The sequence below is a fragment of the Clarias gariepinus genome, chromosome 26 (genome assembly GCF_024256425.1).
Source record: "Clarias gariepinus isolate MV-2021 ecotype Netherlands chromosome 26, CGAR_prim_01v2, whole genome shotgun sequence".
Classification (NCBI taxonomy): domain Eukaryota; kingdom Metazoa; phylum Chordata; class Actinopteri; order Siluriformes; family Clariidae; genus Clarias; species Clarias gariepinus.
This window is the reverse complement of record NC_071125.1, coordinates 765,972-780,662: the sequence shown is the minus strand read 5'-3', so window position 1 is coordinate 780,662 and position 14,691 is coordinate 765,972. Positions and strand designations below refer to the sequence as shown.

The window sequence follows — 14,691 nt, the reverse complement described above, 5'->3', positions numbered from 1 at the left end:
GTCTCTCTTTATTTCTTCGATCTCCTAAAACCCTTTTATAAATGTTAAATACACATCTCCTTACAAAAAAATACTAAAGACTAAAGACAATCTGTGACGTGCAGCTACACTACAGTCAGAGTTAAGAAAAATGAATCCCCAGTTTCTAACCAATCAAATTCCAGGATTTATTCGTGGAGTAATACTTTGTAAAGAAATGAATGTATATAATATTTAAACATGTTCTTGCTGGTGGACTTTAGAGATGTCACTATTTGGACTGAGTGGAAACGGAACCCTTAAACAAGGAGACTCGTTAAATCTGACGTGTGATGTGAACTGCACACACAGTTCCTCACAGTTTGTGTGGTCTAAGAACAACGAGCAGTTAAACACATCAGGACCCGTTCTTCACTTTCCTGCTCTAACCGTGAGGGATTCTGGGAATTACACCTGCACTTGGAAAACCAAGGAGACGTCAGGATCTAAAACCATCAGCCTTCAGGTCGAGGGTGGGTCCGTCTGCTCACAACACTCCTGAGTGTGTTTGTCAGTGTGTGTGTGTGTGTGTGTTAAACTATTTAGAAAAATGTCTAGGCCTACGTTTACACTGTCAGGTAAATGTGACCCAATTCCGATTTTTTGCTCATATGTTATTTGACACATATCGGATATGGTCTATGTCCATGTAAACAGGAAAAAAACGCATGCATTCCAATATTTCGAGATCGGTTTCAGGCCTCCTTCATATGTGGAAATAAATCAGATATAAATCAGATATGTGCTAATGTAATTGTAGTGTAAAGTTTAATGACGTAATGTTATTCTCTGGTGGAAGCGCGTGTGGAATTATAACATCGCAGGTGACGAGGTGATTTGAATGCTTATTTGGCCTAAATAACATTAAGAAATCAGCGGGTTTTTTTTCCTCCTCCGTTTTAAAACCCTGGTGACGTTTTGCGAACTTTGCATATATCGCAGAGCGTCAAGCATACTTCACCTTCGTCTATCTTGGCTAGTGTGTAGCGCAAGAACCTTCCTTTAAGTTTCAGATGGCATGGCAGGTGTAAACACGTGTATCGGATATGAGTCATAGTTGAAAGAACGTGTAAACAGACGGTCAAAAAAATCAGATCTAGGCAACAAATCAGAATTAGGCATCAAGACCTGCAGTGTAAACGTAGCTTAATACATGCTTTGTCTCCAGTGTAGAACTTGAAAGAGAGATACAGTATCTGTTTTAAAATCGTACCTTTTGAAATCTTGATGCATTAATGTAAACACTTATTTCTCAGGTGATTGGGGAGTGAAATATCCAGAGCCGGTTTGTGCTGTGAGAGGATCCAGTGTCTCCATTCCCTGTAGTTATTATTATCCTAAGGGAATTCAGGTGGCACAAATGCTTTGGTGCTTAATAAACTCAAACAAAGGAAGGTGTACAGACCTTCCGTATGTTTATAACAGCTCATCAAACACCACGTCAGACTTTGAGTACGTTGGAGACGACAAATCAAACTGCACTTTGTTAATCCACAATGTAGAGTTCAGTAATTCTGGAGAGTACAGATTCAGATTTATAACTGATTGGATTGATAGTAAATGGACAGGTGAACCAGGAGTGACTCTACAAGTTGAAGGTAAATATTCTTTATGTACATAATAAACCTTCCAACAGGTTTCACTGCAAATGAGTGTTTTTATTTTTTATGCAGTTATTAAAATTTTTTTCAGCTGATGAAGGATTAAAATGTAATTATGTAACATGGGTATGCTGTTATGAGAAAATAATAATTGCCCTTTTATATGCAATTAACCATCAGAGTTAATAATTTAGTAGTGCTGTGATATAAGGAATTATATAGAAAACACATTAATAAAAGTAAAAATCTTCTTTGAGGAAATATAATTTATAAAAAAACACTGACAAAGTCCAGATTTTAGGATTCAACTGTATTATAATTATTGACCCCCTCTCAGTCCTGATTGAGTGACGTGGAGTCTTTCCTGCTCTCTGAAAAAGATTTAAAGGTGTCACTAATGAGGCTCAGTGGAAACGGAACCCTTAAACAAGGAGACTCGTTAAATCTGACGTGTGATGTGAACTGCACACACAGTTCCTCACAGTTTGTGTGGTCTAAGAACAACGAGCAGTTAAACACATCAGGACCCGTTCTTCACTTTCCTGCTCTAACCGTGAGGGATTCTGGGAATTACACCTGCACTTGGAAAACCAACGAGACGTCAGGATCTAAAACCATCAGCCTTCAGGTCGAGGGTGGGTCCGTCTGCTCACAACACTCCTGAATGTCTTAAATGATTACTGGAAGAAAAGGAAGAAGTTGATTGTGATAATGCACTTACACTCCTGGTTCTGTTGTTTACTTTTTCACAGGTGATAATCCTGATCGGTTGCCAGTCTGGATCATTGCTGTAGTGACAGTTGGAGTGATCATCATCATCCTAGTCATCTTAGGAGCTGGAGTTTACAACAGGAGGTAAAACTCTACATGTTTCAAACAGGTTCATGCACAGAGACCCTAAATGTTAGAAATACACAACTGATTAATAAATATAGAGCGCTGCCTTCATGTGTAAAGTGTGCAGTTCTTAAGTAGATTTGCTCAACATTTATTAATTTAGAGCAGAATCTATTCATTTTTCTGATCTGCTACTCCTGCTATAACACAGAGCAGCATAACACATTGCAGTGTCATGATTCACAACTTCTCTGCCTTGTTCTTTCCCAAGCTGTCACTTTTCCCACATGCTCTTGTTGTGTCTGGCCCATTCTATGCGTCGCTTCACTGATGGATTATTGTCTGCCTTTTCTTGCCTCAGTTCTCTTGCAGGTTTGTTTCATAGCTCTCACGTTTCCAAGCATGCTCTGCTTCTTGATTCGGATTATCTCCTCACTCTTCGATTTTTCTGTTTTAGTCTCGCGCTTCCCTGTCTGAGTATGGCATTTGTTTCAGATTTTAAGATCCGTCACCTCACTTTTTGATTTCCCGTTATCGAACTTACACTGACCCTTTTGACTATGGCTCTAGTTTGTGATCTTGTCTAACGCTACAGTCCTTCATCTGCGCTTGGATTCCTCTTGTTCTGCTTTGCCCCGTGACAGCAGTCTACCCTCTTCTACATACTTGAGCTCATAGATAGACCATGATTGCATTAGTGTCACAGTGATTGATACAAAAGAGAAAGTAATGTGAGTGATGCCCAGAGAGCATGCCATGTTTTGCTCTTTAGAACTCATAGCCATGTGGCATCAGTGGGACTTTCATCTGTGTGTATCAAAGATAACAATCTGAACAATGGGTAAGAACTAATGCTGTACACAGGGGAAGAGTCAGGTTTACTGTTTGCTAGTTCCCTTATCTAGAAAGCAGGGAGATTTTACTGACATACATTAAATATACTGATGATTTAGTACCGTGTCTGCTCACTTAGTAATATTATCTACAGTTATTCTACAGCGAGTCTCCATGGGGGGCATAAAGACTTATTTAAAGCAAAATGTAAACACACACACACACACGCACACACACACACACACGCACTGTGTCGCCTTAAGGAAACATTTTGGAAGACATTTTGCTGTTCAGTTTGTTCTAACTAACTACAATTTATCTTACAGCTAGCAAACCTAGCCTTGCAGTTTTCTTTTCTGCCTTAAATCTCCAATTAATTTTAAGGTTACTGCATATCCACATTCTGTCTCACGCCTGCTTTAAGTATTTTTATTAAAATATGTTAGCAATACACTCATGTTAGCAATACACTACTGTTTATTAAATATACAGCATGCCTTCATTGAAAAAGGCATTCATGAGATTTGCATGGTGTCTAATGTTTAAACATTAACTTTTTTACTGAGCTGCTACTCATGCCACAACACAGAGCTGCGTAACACAGTGCTGTCTGCCCTCTTCTGTCTGCCTGTCTCCAACGCCTGAGAATCTGACATACGTCTGTTTGTTTGTTTATTAACAATAGTAAACAACAAACATTTATTCGTCAATAAATTTGACAAATTTGACTTTATTTGTCAATAAAGTCTACCATTTTTTCTGGGTTGCTACAATAGAGTTTTATTTACAAAAACACATGCAAAGAGAAAAAAAAGGTAATTAAAGAAAAATGATGAAAATTGAAGAAAAATTAAGAAATTGAAAAAAAATTGAATGAAAAATGACAATTGAAAAAAAATGACATTTGCCCAATCCTGTTCCTGGAGGATCGGACGGAACGTGCTGCAGTGCGCGGTGTTATTAGAGCAGAGAGAGGTAAGCTGAACCAGCTGCAGAGGATGAATAGTAGACAGTGAGTTGCAGAAGTTTAGTCTTGAAATAACAAGGGACTGAACAAGCACCTGAGTAGCCTGTAAAGAAAGAAATGGGCGGATTCTTTTAAAGTTGTAAAGAAGAAATCGACTAGAGCGAGTAAGGTTGGCAATGTGTGGGGAAAATGACAGACGATTGTCCACAGTTACCCCAAGGTTGCGGACAGTGGCTGTAGGAGTGATCTGATCGTTGTCCAGGGAGATCACATAGTCTTGACTATAATAATTTAATTTGTTTATTTCTGTTGTTATTTTGTGATTTGATTCTGAGCTTCTGAGCATTATGAGCGTACGCAAGAGCCATCATACACTACACATAATATTGTGTATGTGTTTTTTTAGATTTCTTCCTTAAGCAGGTGTGTTATCTCTTAAATGTTTTGTCATAAATAGTGACACCCTGTTTTGTGTATTATTAAACTCAATGCAGATATTGTAATTTTTTCTGTTCTAATCGAGGGTACAGATCCTAAGCCATGTTGGGTAAGGTGTGTGGTGATATGATTTTGAGCAACAAAGTAAGAATCTGATATTTGATTGTAACACTTGATTATCCTTTTTAATAACTTTTCCTGATTTATGATGATTAAAACAAAATTGTCAGATTGTAACCACTACAGCACCCATTCCATTCAAACGAGACCTATATAAAACCAGGACGAATCAGAAGAAATCGAATCAGAAAGAGTTGTATTGCCAAGTACGCAGCCAAAACATTGGACACTGAACAGTGTCTGTCTCTGACCTCGATCTGAAGATGTCATAAGATCAGTGTTCGTTAGATTTATATTGTATTTACTGATTCATCATCCAATGTCTGGTCTAATCCTTAACTTTTCAATTCAATTCAATTTTATTTATATAGTGCTTTTAACAGTGGTCATTGTCTCAAAGCAGCTTCACAAAAATGAAAAACATTTTTGGAAAAGAAAATATTTGGAAGTGTGTATGTGTAAGAAGAATGTGTCTAGATAATAATGAGATGAATGAATGAATGAATGAATGAATGAATGAAATGTCTCTGATGAACGAGCCAAGGGTGACGGCGACGGTGGAAAGGAAAAACTCCCTGAGATGGTAATAGGAAGAAACCTTGAGAGGAACCAGACTCAACAGGGAACCCATCCTCATCTGGGTGATAACAGATAGAAATAACATCATGTGTGTTGTGCAGGTGAAAGTCATATATAACAGAAGTTATTTAAATTAACATGCAGTCCAGTTCAGCACAGGGAGTCAGTAGGTGCAGAGGGCAGATGGGGTCTGGATCACTGGGAGCACAGGAGCAGCATGTGTAGCTCCAACCATCATAAAGCAGAATCCAGCTGGAGCTGGTCCTTCTCTGGATGCCTCAGGAACCTCGCAGGGTTTGCCTTTATCTACTGAAGCTGGCACAATCTCCCGATTCCTCGGGATGGGTAGAAAAATACAGAACAGATGGAGAGAATTAGTGTAGTTGCCATACTTAACTAAATATGTTGTTTTTCTGATTCTATTAGGAAGAAGGATGACGCTCCAGAGGACAACATTGTAAAAGCCAGAGAGCAAACAGAGGTATGGTGTAGTATGTGGGTAAAGGAATGAGATGCAGTTGACACTACCTTGTTAAAGTTTAATAACCAAACCCTGTTATAGTTTTACCATATTTATTACCATTTCCCATTTTTTTGTAAATAAAAAAAGCACGTTTTGCTGTTTCACAATCTCTGACAGCTTCATGAACCAGAACTCATCAGATTCTAATGCCAGTTATTTTATTCAAAGTAACATCTGCTCGGATTGTGTAGGTTTTATTACTTCAGAGTGGACTGTGCCATTAGCATTTGTTTGAATGCTTTAGCATTCCTGATTCCATATAATAAAAAAAAACAATGAGGTGAATCAGGTGTAAGCACAGAAAAGCTTACTTTAATACTTTTATGGTTTTGAGATCAATCCCAAGAACTGTCTTCATTTTTCAAATCAAACATTTAAAAAATATTTATCTCAACTATTTGAAAAGTAATTTCAAACTGATACCTGTGTATTTATAGCTGTATTAAGTTTTACTTTGACACACACTTGTTTATAGTTATTTATCTGAAAGGTAATTTGATTCACTGCAGGTAAAGCAGGCTCCTCAGCCCAAAGAAGTGTCACAGCAGGAGGAAGTGGAATATGCATCTGTGTGTATCAAAGATAATAATCTGAACAATGGGTAAGAACTAATGCTGTACACAGGGGAAGAGTCGGGTTTACTGTTGGCTAGTTCCTTTATCTAGAAAGCAGGGTGATTTTACTGACATTCATTAAATATACTGATGATTTCGGACCGTGTGTGTTCACTTAGTAATATTATCTACAGTTATTCTACAGCGAGTCTCCATAAAGACTTTTTTAAAGCAAAATGTAACAATGTTCACAAGACGGCCTCTACATGATTACAATTTCTTTAAACACACACACACACACACACACACACACACACACACACACACACACACACACTGAGTCATCTTGATGAAACACTCCGGAACACATTTTGCTAAAAAGTATCTCCTATGTACAGTATGTACGTATGTTCTTATGTGAGAAGACTTTTGGGACATCATGTGGAATTAATAGTTCACACTAACTTATTCCAATTTAACTACCGGCTAGTAAACCCAGTTAAAGTCCTCAGTTCTGCCTCAAATTTGCAATAAATTTTAAGGGTATTGCATCTCTGGGTTCTGTCTCATCTCCATCACTGAGTTTTGCCCCGACTGTTTAGCATTGTCCAATTTTCTCTTTTACTCTATTTGTGTTGAAAAAATCTAATCATTTAGAGCATATTTCTAAGCCTGCTTTGCCTATCCCTATTGAAACATTTCCTAAACGGGTTTGTGTGTGATTGCAGGCATGTCCACACTGAGCAGGAGAATGTGGACATATCCGTGATCTACAGCACTGTGGTAATGAAATGATTACACGTCCCCAGTCATATCTTCACAGGCCGCTTGAAAAGGACGGAAAGGCTTTCAACTATGTGTGTGTGACCAGGGTTTGAAACCTGGATTTATAGGGCGACATTGGTGGCACCGGCTGATGAAGAGGATGGCTATATGCAATTGTATTGGATCTAGCTTCAGTTCTAAAGATAATTTCATACTCATTTTAGGTTTCTGATTCACAAAATGTAAAAAATAATAATAATAATAAAATTATTATAAACTTTTTTGTCACATACACACTAGTACACAGTATGATATTCAGTGAAATGCTTAAACGACTGCCCGTGACCTTAAAAATGTAAAAACAATTAGCAAGAAATAAATAGTGGAATAAAATAAGAATACGTTTAGCTATAGAAACCTAACTGTAGAAAATAGAACAAAATGTAAAAAATATTTTTAAAAATATATAAGAAATATACAATCTAGAAAAATATAAAGATGAATTTGAATAGAAATAAATGGAAATGTTGAGGAAGTGTGCAAATGTGCATGTGTGTATAGATGTCAGTTAGCAAATGCTCTCATCTAGAGTGACTTATATTTTTATCTGATTACACATATGAGCAGTTGAGGGTTAATTGCATTACTCAAGGGCCCAACAGAAGCAGGTTGGTTGTGTTTGAACATGATACCGTCTCATCAGTAGTCCAACACCTACCCCTGAGTATGAGCAAGTCGGAGGTAATGTTAATTTAAAAAAATATATATAAAAAAATGACATGAAGGACCCTTGACAGGATTTAAGTCAGACTGAATAGTGTGATTATAAATAATAATCCTCCAGGAATTTCATTGTAAAGTTAAACCTTGGATACGAGCAAAATTTGTTCCCAGAAGCGTACTTGTATATCAAATATCAATATTAAAACTTTCTATCCAAGAAAAGATGGAAACTCAGACGATTAATTCCACAACCAAAAATATTCATATAAAATAATCAATACAAAATATAAAGTAAAAATAAAACAAATTATTCTGCACTTTACCTTGAAATTTTTTTTTTTGCTGGTGTAAGACAAGAGAGGCGGAGGGGGGCTACTATGTCAGGCATTCACACACATACACACGCACAATAACAGAATCACTCCTCTGTAAGCAAACTTCTTTAACAAGGAACCTCTCCAATGTCACTTGCTTTTCCGGAAATGTGAAACTGCGTTGTTAAACAGATTTATCACCCGCACTGCTACAGCCTTTAGGGTGGCCGTTGTTGCAGTAGAGTTACTAAAGAACAGTCACTACACTTGGACACAAAATAGAAAAAATGCTTTATGACTATGTGAACTGTACACGTGCACCCGGAGGTTGACTACACAAGGGATGCACATGCACTGAGACTAAGCATAGGAGACGATTACCCATAATCCCACAACATGAGAGAGAGAGAAGAACCATTGGCTCAGTTGTGGTCACATGACGCTTAGCAGACAAACCCGTATTTATGGACCTTACTCGTTTATCAAGGTAAAATTTATTTACAAATTTTGCTCGTCTTGCAAAATGCTCGCAGACCAAGTTACTCACAATCCAAGGTTTCACTGTAGTTTTAACATTTCTTTTGTCAAAGTTATTTGTTTTGCTCTTAAATTCTGGTTCCTCTCAAGGTTTCTTTCCTACGCTGTCTCTATCTCACCTCTAGATTGTCAGATCATGGAGATAAATCTGCATCCACATTTCTGTAAGGCTGATTTTGATTTTTAAAATTTAATAATTTGTTTGTAATGCTGTTGATGTAGTTATTAGCACTGATGTTTTATTACATGTACATTTTCTATTTTTACAGATCAAATATGTAGGAAAAAGTTTTGTTTGCTTTTTGTTCACTCAACCACCTCATTACTGTATTGCATGTATGTAGCACCCTGGTCCTGGAGGAAAGTTGTTTCGTTTCACTGTGTACTGAACTGTACTGTATATGGTTGGAATGACAATAAAAGCCTAAACTACATTTACCTGTAGCTCTCCTTTTTGTAAGCTTGCTGTTACATTTGTGTTTGTTTCACGCTAGTTTTCTTTATTAAAACTATACTTTTCAACTAAACTTTTATGGGTTTTCTTCAACTTGCTTCAACAAACTTGCTTCTGTAGTCTCTTTAACATCACAAGAAATAAACCAAACAAACAAACAAACTAAATAAAATGTAAAATCCATAGGAAACAGAGCCCTGATGAACCAGAGTGATTTTTCCACTAGCTTATAATAATTGTTTCTGTTTTTAATATAATATATATCCTTTAAACTGGTAAACTCTTATGCCCACCTTGAATAGAAAAGAAATGTTGCATGATGCTTCCACATCCCCTGTTGCAATAGTTTTTTTTTAAGGAACCAATGTCACTTCTCTCTTATAGTTACCAAATCAGTGAGCTAAGTATATACACAGAAACAAAGCTAGGGTGTTCAGTTATTGCTGAAAAAGCAATGAAGATCCTGTACTTGTTGATGTTCATGATCACGCTGTCTGGTATGAAACACAACCTCAGGCTCTTGTTTAAAATATTTTTGAATTGTGTACTTTCTTTTAGTGGATAAATGTTAAGTAGTTAGTGTTATTGTGGAAATTAGAAACAAGCAGAAATCTAAATATTTAATTAACTGTAACTTGTGTCTTATTAAAACTAAAGCTTTATTAATGAAGATAAGAAATAATAATTATTGTGTCATAGTGGTCTGCATTTTTAAACTTTTAAACCTTTTAAGATTCATCTATGTTTCATATGGGGTATGGTTCTGTGTGACACCGTAGTATTTAGTTTAAACCTACTGCAAAGATTTTATGACTGTTTTTTGTAGATTCTGTAAGATGTAACAGTTGAGAAAATGTGCTCTGCAAAATTACATTTTATATTGACAAACAATATAATGATTGAATATGTAAATGTAAAATATATTAAAATGTAAAATGTATTAAATGTTGCCTTTTAATAAGGGAAATAGATGTAGGAAATATAATACAATGATAGTTCCACTCTGCACTCCTCATGCAATTCATCAGCTGTAACTTCTGTAAAAAAAAAAAAAAAAAAAAAAAAGCTGTCACAGACTTATCTGATTGATTAATGCTGTTCAGTCATATCTTTTTACTGTAGTGTCTGGGAGACAATGCACCGCGACTAAATAAACTATATCATAATAAACACCTTCATTTGACATCAGAGATGATGCAAAAGTTTTAATGATGACCTCATTATGGAGCAATTAGTAAAAAATTACATTTATCTAATCCACTGACTCGGCATCAACAAGCATTCACAAACTCCACTTCATTTCTACCCGAGATCTCTCTCTACCCTGCACTTGGATCCATGACAGTGGTTAAGGCATTGGACTACAGTTCAAAAGAGCCCAGGTTCAAACCCCACAACCACAAGGTTGCCACTGTTAACTGCCACTTAACCCTCAACTGCTCAGATGTATAATGACAAAAAAAATGTAAGTCGCTCTGGATAAGAGCGTCTGCCAAATGCCTAAATGTACTCAGATTCGGAACCAACCACCTCCTACTCAGATTCGTAACCAATCACTCACATTTTACTGACGAAATAAGGCGGCTTTTTGATCGATCATTCACGGGGCATCAGATGGCAACCCAAATACTTTAGCTACGCCAGGGAATCCGGTCCGTTTCGGACCCTGGCTCCCTCTTGTGTCTAGGACGAAAAGGCTCTATTCGACTGCTTCCTCCATGGGCTCTCAGACCCAATAAAAGACGAGGTTCCCGCGGATCTACAGGGGCGCACCCTGGCACCCACCTTGGCCACACCCGAGGCACCCCCTGAACCCATGCAGATAGGCTGCACGCGCATTTTGCCAAAGGAGCGTCAGCGCCACAGAGACAATGGCACCTGCTTCTACTGCGGTCAGACAGGCCACGTCGTGCAATCCTGCCCACTAAAAGGTCAGGCCCCCTCGTAGTTCTGGGGTTGCAGGTGGGCCCACCTTCTAGTGCTTTCCCAGACCAGCGATAATGTTTTTCAGTGTCCCTGACCCATGGTAATCGATCCTATGCCACTCATGCCTTAGTGGACTCCAGGGCTGACCAGACCTTAATGTCCTCCTCTATTGTCTCACCAATTTCCAAATTCCACTCACACCCCTGCGCAAACCTTTTACTGCCTCAGTCTTTGCTTATTTGGATGATATCCTGATATTCTCGCACTCTGTAAAATAACAAAAACTCCACGTACGCCAGTCCTGCAACGACTGTTAGAAAATAAACTTTACATCACTGTACTTCTTGCCGCAAGGCAAGCGACATACACACTGCCACTCGCCTCTGCACACTCGTTCCAGTACTCCGTGCTTCCGCATTCCAGCAAGGTCTCTCCTGCTCACACCGCAGCGTGGAGCTTAACCAATGCCAGGTATCAAAACCGCCCCTCGGCCGACTCAGTCATCCACAAACATTCACTAACTCCACTTTATTCTCTCTCTCCATCTGCACTTGGATCCACCACACGCTCTATCGAGCCTGACAGGTTTTCCTGTATCACAACAGACTAAAACAACCTCTTCTTTCCTGACTCTTGAAAATAAACCTTTAAAGCTTGTTTTGCAATGAGCATTAATCATTTATTTAATGATTAAATTATTTAATGAAGACATCAACTACATGAACACTAACACACTAATAAATGAACATTTTTTAATGGCTGTCTGTTGCTTTTGTGTCAGAGTAAGATTTGCATAACTAACTAACACATTTTGCAGGTATTGTCACTCAGGACAGTGGATGGGGTGTGAATTATCCTGATAATCCGATCTGTGCTGTGAGAGGATTCAGTGTCTCCATTCCCTGTAGTTATTATTATCCAACATCAAATCCCAAGAGTCAGGTGACACAAATGCTTTGGTGCTCAATGAACTCAAACACAGGAAGGTGTACAGACCCTCCGTATGTTTATAACAGCTCATCAAACACCGAGTCAGACTTTGAGTATGTTGGCGACAACAAATCTGACTGCACTTTGTTAATCCACAATGTACAGTTCAGTTATTCTGGAACGTACAAATTTAGATTTATAACTAATGTGCCTAGTGGAAAGTGGACAGGTGAACCCGGAGTGACTCTACAAACTACAGGTACATTTTTAAGTAAAATTTAAATAAAAATCAGAATGAATGTTTTATTTGTATACATTAAATTATTTAATTGATTGTTCTGAAAATATTGCAAAGTTATTATTATTATTTCTACTTAGTTTCAGAATTGTTAAATTGATTTAAAAATCCTCATTTTTAAATCTTTTTGAATTCCCTGCCAGCTTCCTGAGCCATCACTAAAGTTAATAAAGTGTGATGCAGACTTGTTTGATTCTGTAGGACACATCTGTAGAATAATTAATAACCCCTCTCGGTCTTGATTGAGTGACGTTGTGTCTTTCCTGCTCTATGAAAAAGATTTAAAGGTGTCACTAATCAGGCTCAGTGGAAGCGGAACCCTTAAACAAGGAGACTCTGTAAATCTGACGTGTGATGTGAACTGCACACACAGTTCCTCACAGTTTGTGTGGTCTAAGAACAACGAGCAGTTAAACACATCAGGACCCGTTCTTCACTTTCCTGCTCTAACCGTGAGGGATTCTGGGAGTTACACCTGCAACTGGGAAGCCAATGAGACGTCAGCATCTAAAACCATCAGCCTTCAGGTCGAGGGTGGGTGAGGGTGTTTTAACTGTTTTCGGAATTAAATTAATAAAATTAATAAAAAAAATTATAAAGTCCCCTTACACATTTTGGTGTGTAACAGGGTTACTTAAATATTATTGACTTTTTTCAACAGGAGATTTTGCTCAGTGGAAAATCTGGATCATTGTTCTGGTGTTTGTTGTCGTGATAGTAATCGTAGCAGCTGTACTTTCCTACTGCAGGTAAGACTTGGCAGTCTTGACTAAACCTGAAATAAACTAATATTATCATAAAATTATTTCATATTTAATATGAGTAAGATTGTTATGATGGATAAAATAAATATTCTTTACCCTAACTCTACATTTCATTTTGGGAAAGGCTGGCATGGTGGGCAGGACATTGGTTTGTGCTAAGGAAAACTGTATATGCTAAAAGCTGTACTTGTAGACTGTGTTTTTTTCTTGTTAGAGAAAATAGAGAAGCTCAGGATCAAAACATTGATAAAACTACAGAGAAAGCATGGGTATGATCTTAAAATGAATCACATGAATATATACATTGATAAACACAAGAAGCCTTTATAATTGATGGTGATAATTGTATGTTTTATATAACTAGGTTGGAGAAGACACTATTGTTAAACAGACAAAACCAGAGCTAAACAACTCTCCTCAGCTGGGGGAGGAAACATCGCACAAAGACGAAGTGACTTATGCGTCTGTCCGTATTAAACCCAAAGAACAAAAACAAGGGTAAGAGCTAATACATGTACTAATGACTTAAAATATTAATTTCTCTACAAGCTGTTGGGGAAAGCTCAGATTTACCAACCACAATTCTGTTATATAATAAATTTGGCACTTAATACTAATTGTTTATGTTCTGTGGTTTTGGTTACAGGTTTGTTTACACTGAACAACAGATAGAGGATGACAGTGTTATCTACAGCACTGTCACAAAACCTGATCACAATTGAACATCTCATTCAAACTGTTATCCTGAATCCTGTAAATTGCACATGTTGGTGGAGTAACTCTTCCTCAATATAAAAGTGCTGCTTAAGATCGTCCCCATCATGAGCAATACATTTGCACAATTGTTGAATCCAACTCTCGAATCCGCTTTCAAGGTCCCATTTGTTGCAGTTGATGGTCTCGCATTGCAATGTTTGTTTTAGATGCTTGTTCCTCTGCTTTAAACTTTTTCTTTCATCTTCTTTTCATCATTCTGTAGCGCAGTGTGAGACCATCATCTTAAGTTTATGAGATGATAAACTTTATTGAAATTCTTTCTTCGCATATACCAGTCTAACTGGGGTGAGAGCGCACAGTCAGGATTTAGCCTTCCGGGAGCAGACAGAGTTAAGGACCTTGCTCCAGGGCCCAACAATGACAAGCTGGTGAGCTGAGCCTTGAACCAATGCCTGTCCAATCAGTAACTCAGTGCCTTAAATTGTGGAATTATGTATGAAACCCTTATTTGTTTTATACAGTATGGCTATATCTTATACATATAGCTACATAACGAATCAATCAAAAGAAGGCAATCTGTATGTTAGAAATCCATGATCTTTCAGTAGATAATGTGTTCAAGTATGTAAAGCTGATCAACCTTTAGTAAAGCACACTTGTAAGCCTAGTTAATGATAATTCATTGAGTGACTAAGTTTATTGCTGTGCACCTCAGCAACAGAGGTCAGAAAAGATCTGAAGATTACCAAGAAACAAGAACTTTAATACACAAGTCTTTCAAATAGCTAAGAA

The 14,691-nt window shown here is 37.6% G+C and overlaps 2 protein-coding genes across 3 annotated transcripts; both read left to right on the top strand.

Annotated features, from left to right (window-relative positions):
* Nucleotides 1–244: 244 nt before the first annotated feature.
* On the top strand, nucleotides 245–7,384 carry LOC128513822 (uncharacterized). Its single transcript, XM_053487371.1, has 7 exons — nucleotides 245–491; nucleotides 1,275–1,616; nucleotides 2,000–2,254; nucleotides 2,372–2,474; nucleotides 5,821–5,875; nucleotides 6,427–6,518; nucleotides 7,200–7,384. Exons 1-7 carry the CDS (start codon nucleotides 245–247, stop codon nucleotides 7,264–7,266), a joined length of 1,161 nt encoding a protein of 386 aa, XP_053343346.1. The 3' UTR covers nucleotides 7,267–7,384.
* Nucleotides 7,385–9,683: 2,299 nt separating this feature from the next.
* LOC128514099 (myeloid cell surface antigen CD33-like) lies at nucleotides 9,684–14,691 on the top strand. 2 transcript variants are annotated; one of them, XM_053487785.1, is made up of 7 exons: nucleotides 9,684–9,761; nucleotides 12,008–12,379; nucleotides 12,698–12,952; nucleotides 13,080–13,167; nucleotides 13,397–13,451; nucleotides 13,547–13,680; nucleotides 13,829–14,691. In XM_053487785.1, exons 1-7 carry the CDS (start codon nucleotides 9,719–9,721, stop codon nucleotides 13,902–13,904), a joined length of 1,023 nt encoding a protein of 340 aa, XP_053343760.1. In that variant the 5' UTR covers nucleotides 9,684–9,718; the 3' UTR covers nucleotides 13,905–14,691. The 2 variants fall into 2 exon arrangements, with proteins under 2 accessions (XP_053343760.1, XP_053343759.1); XM_053487784.1 differs by having other exon boundaries at nucleotides 13,376–13,451.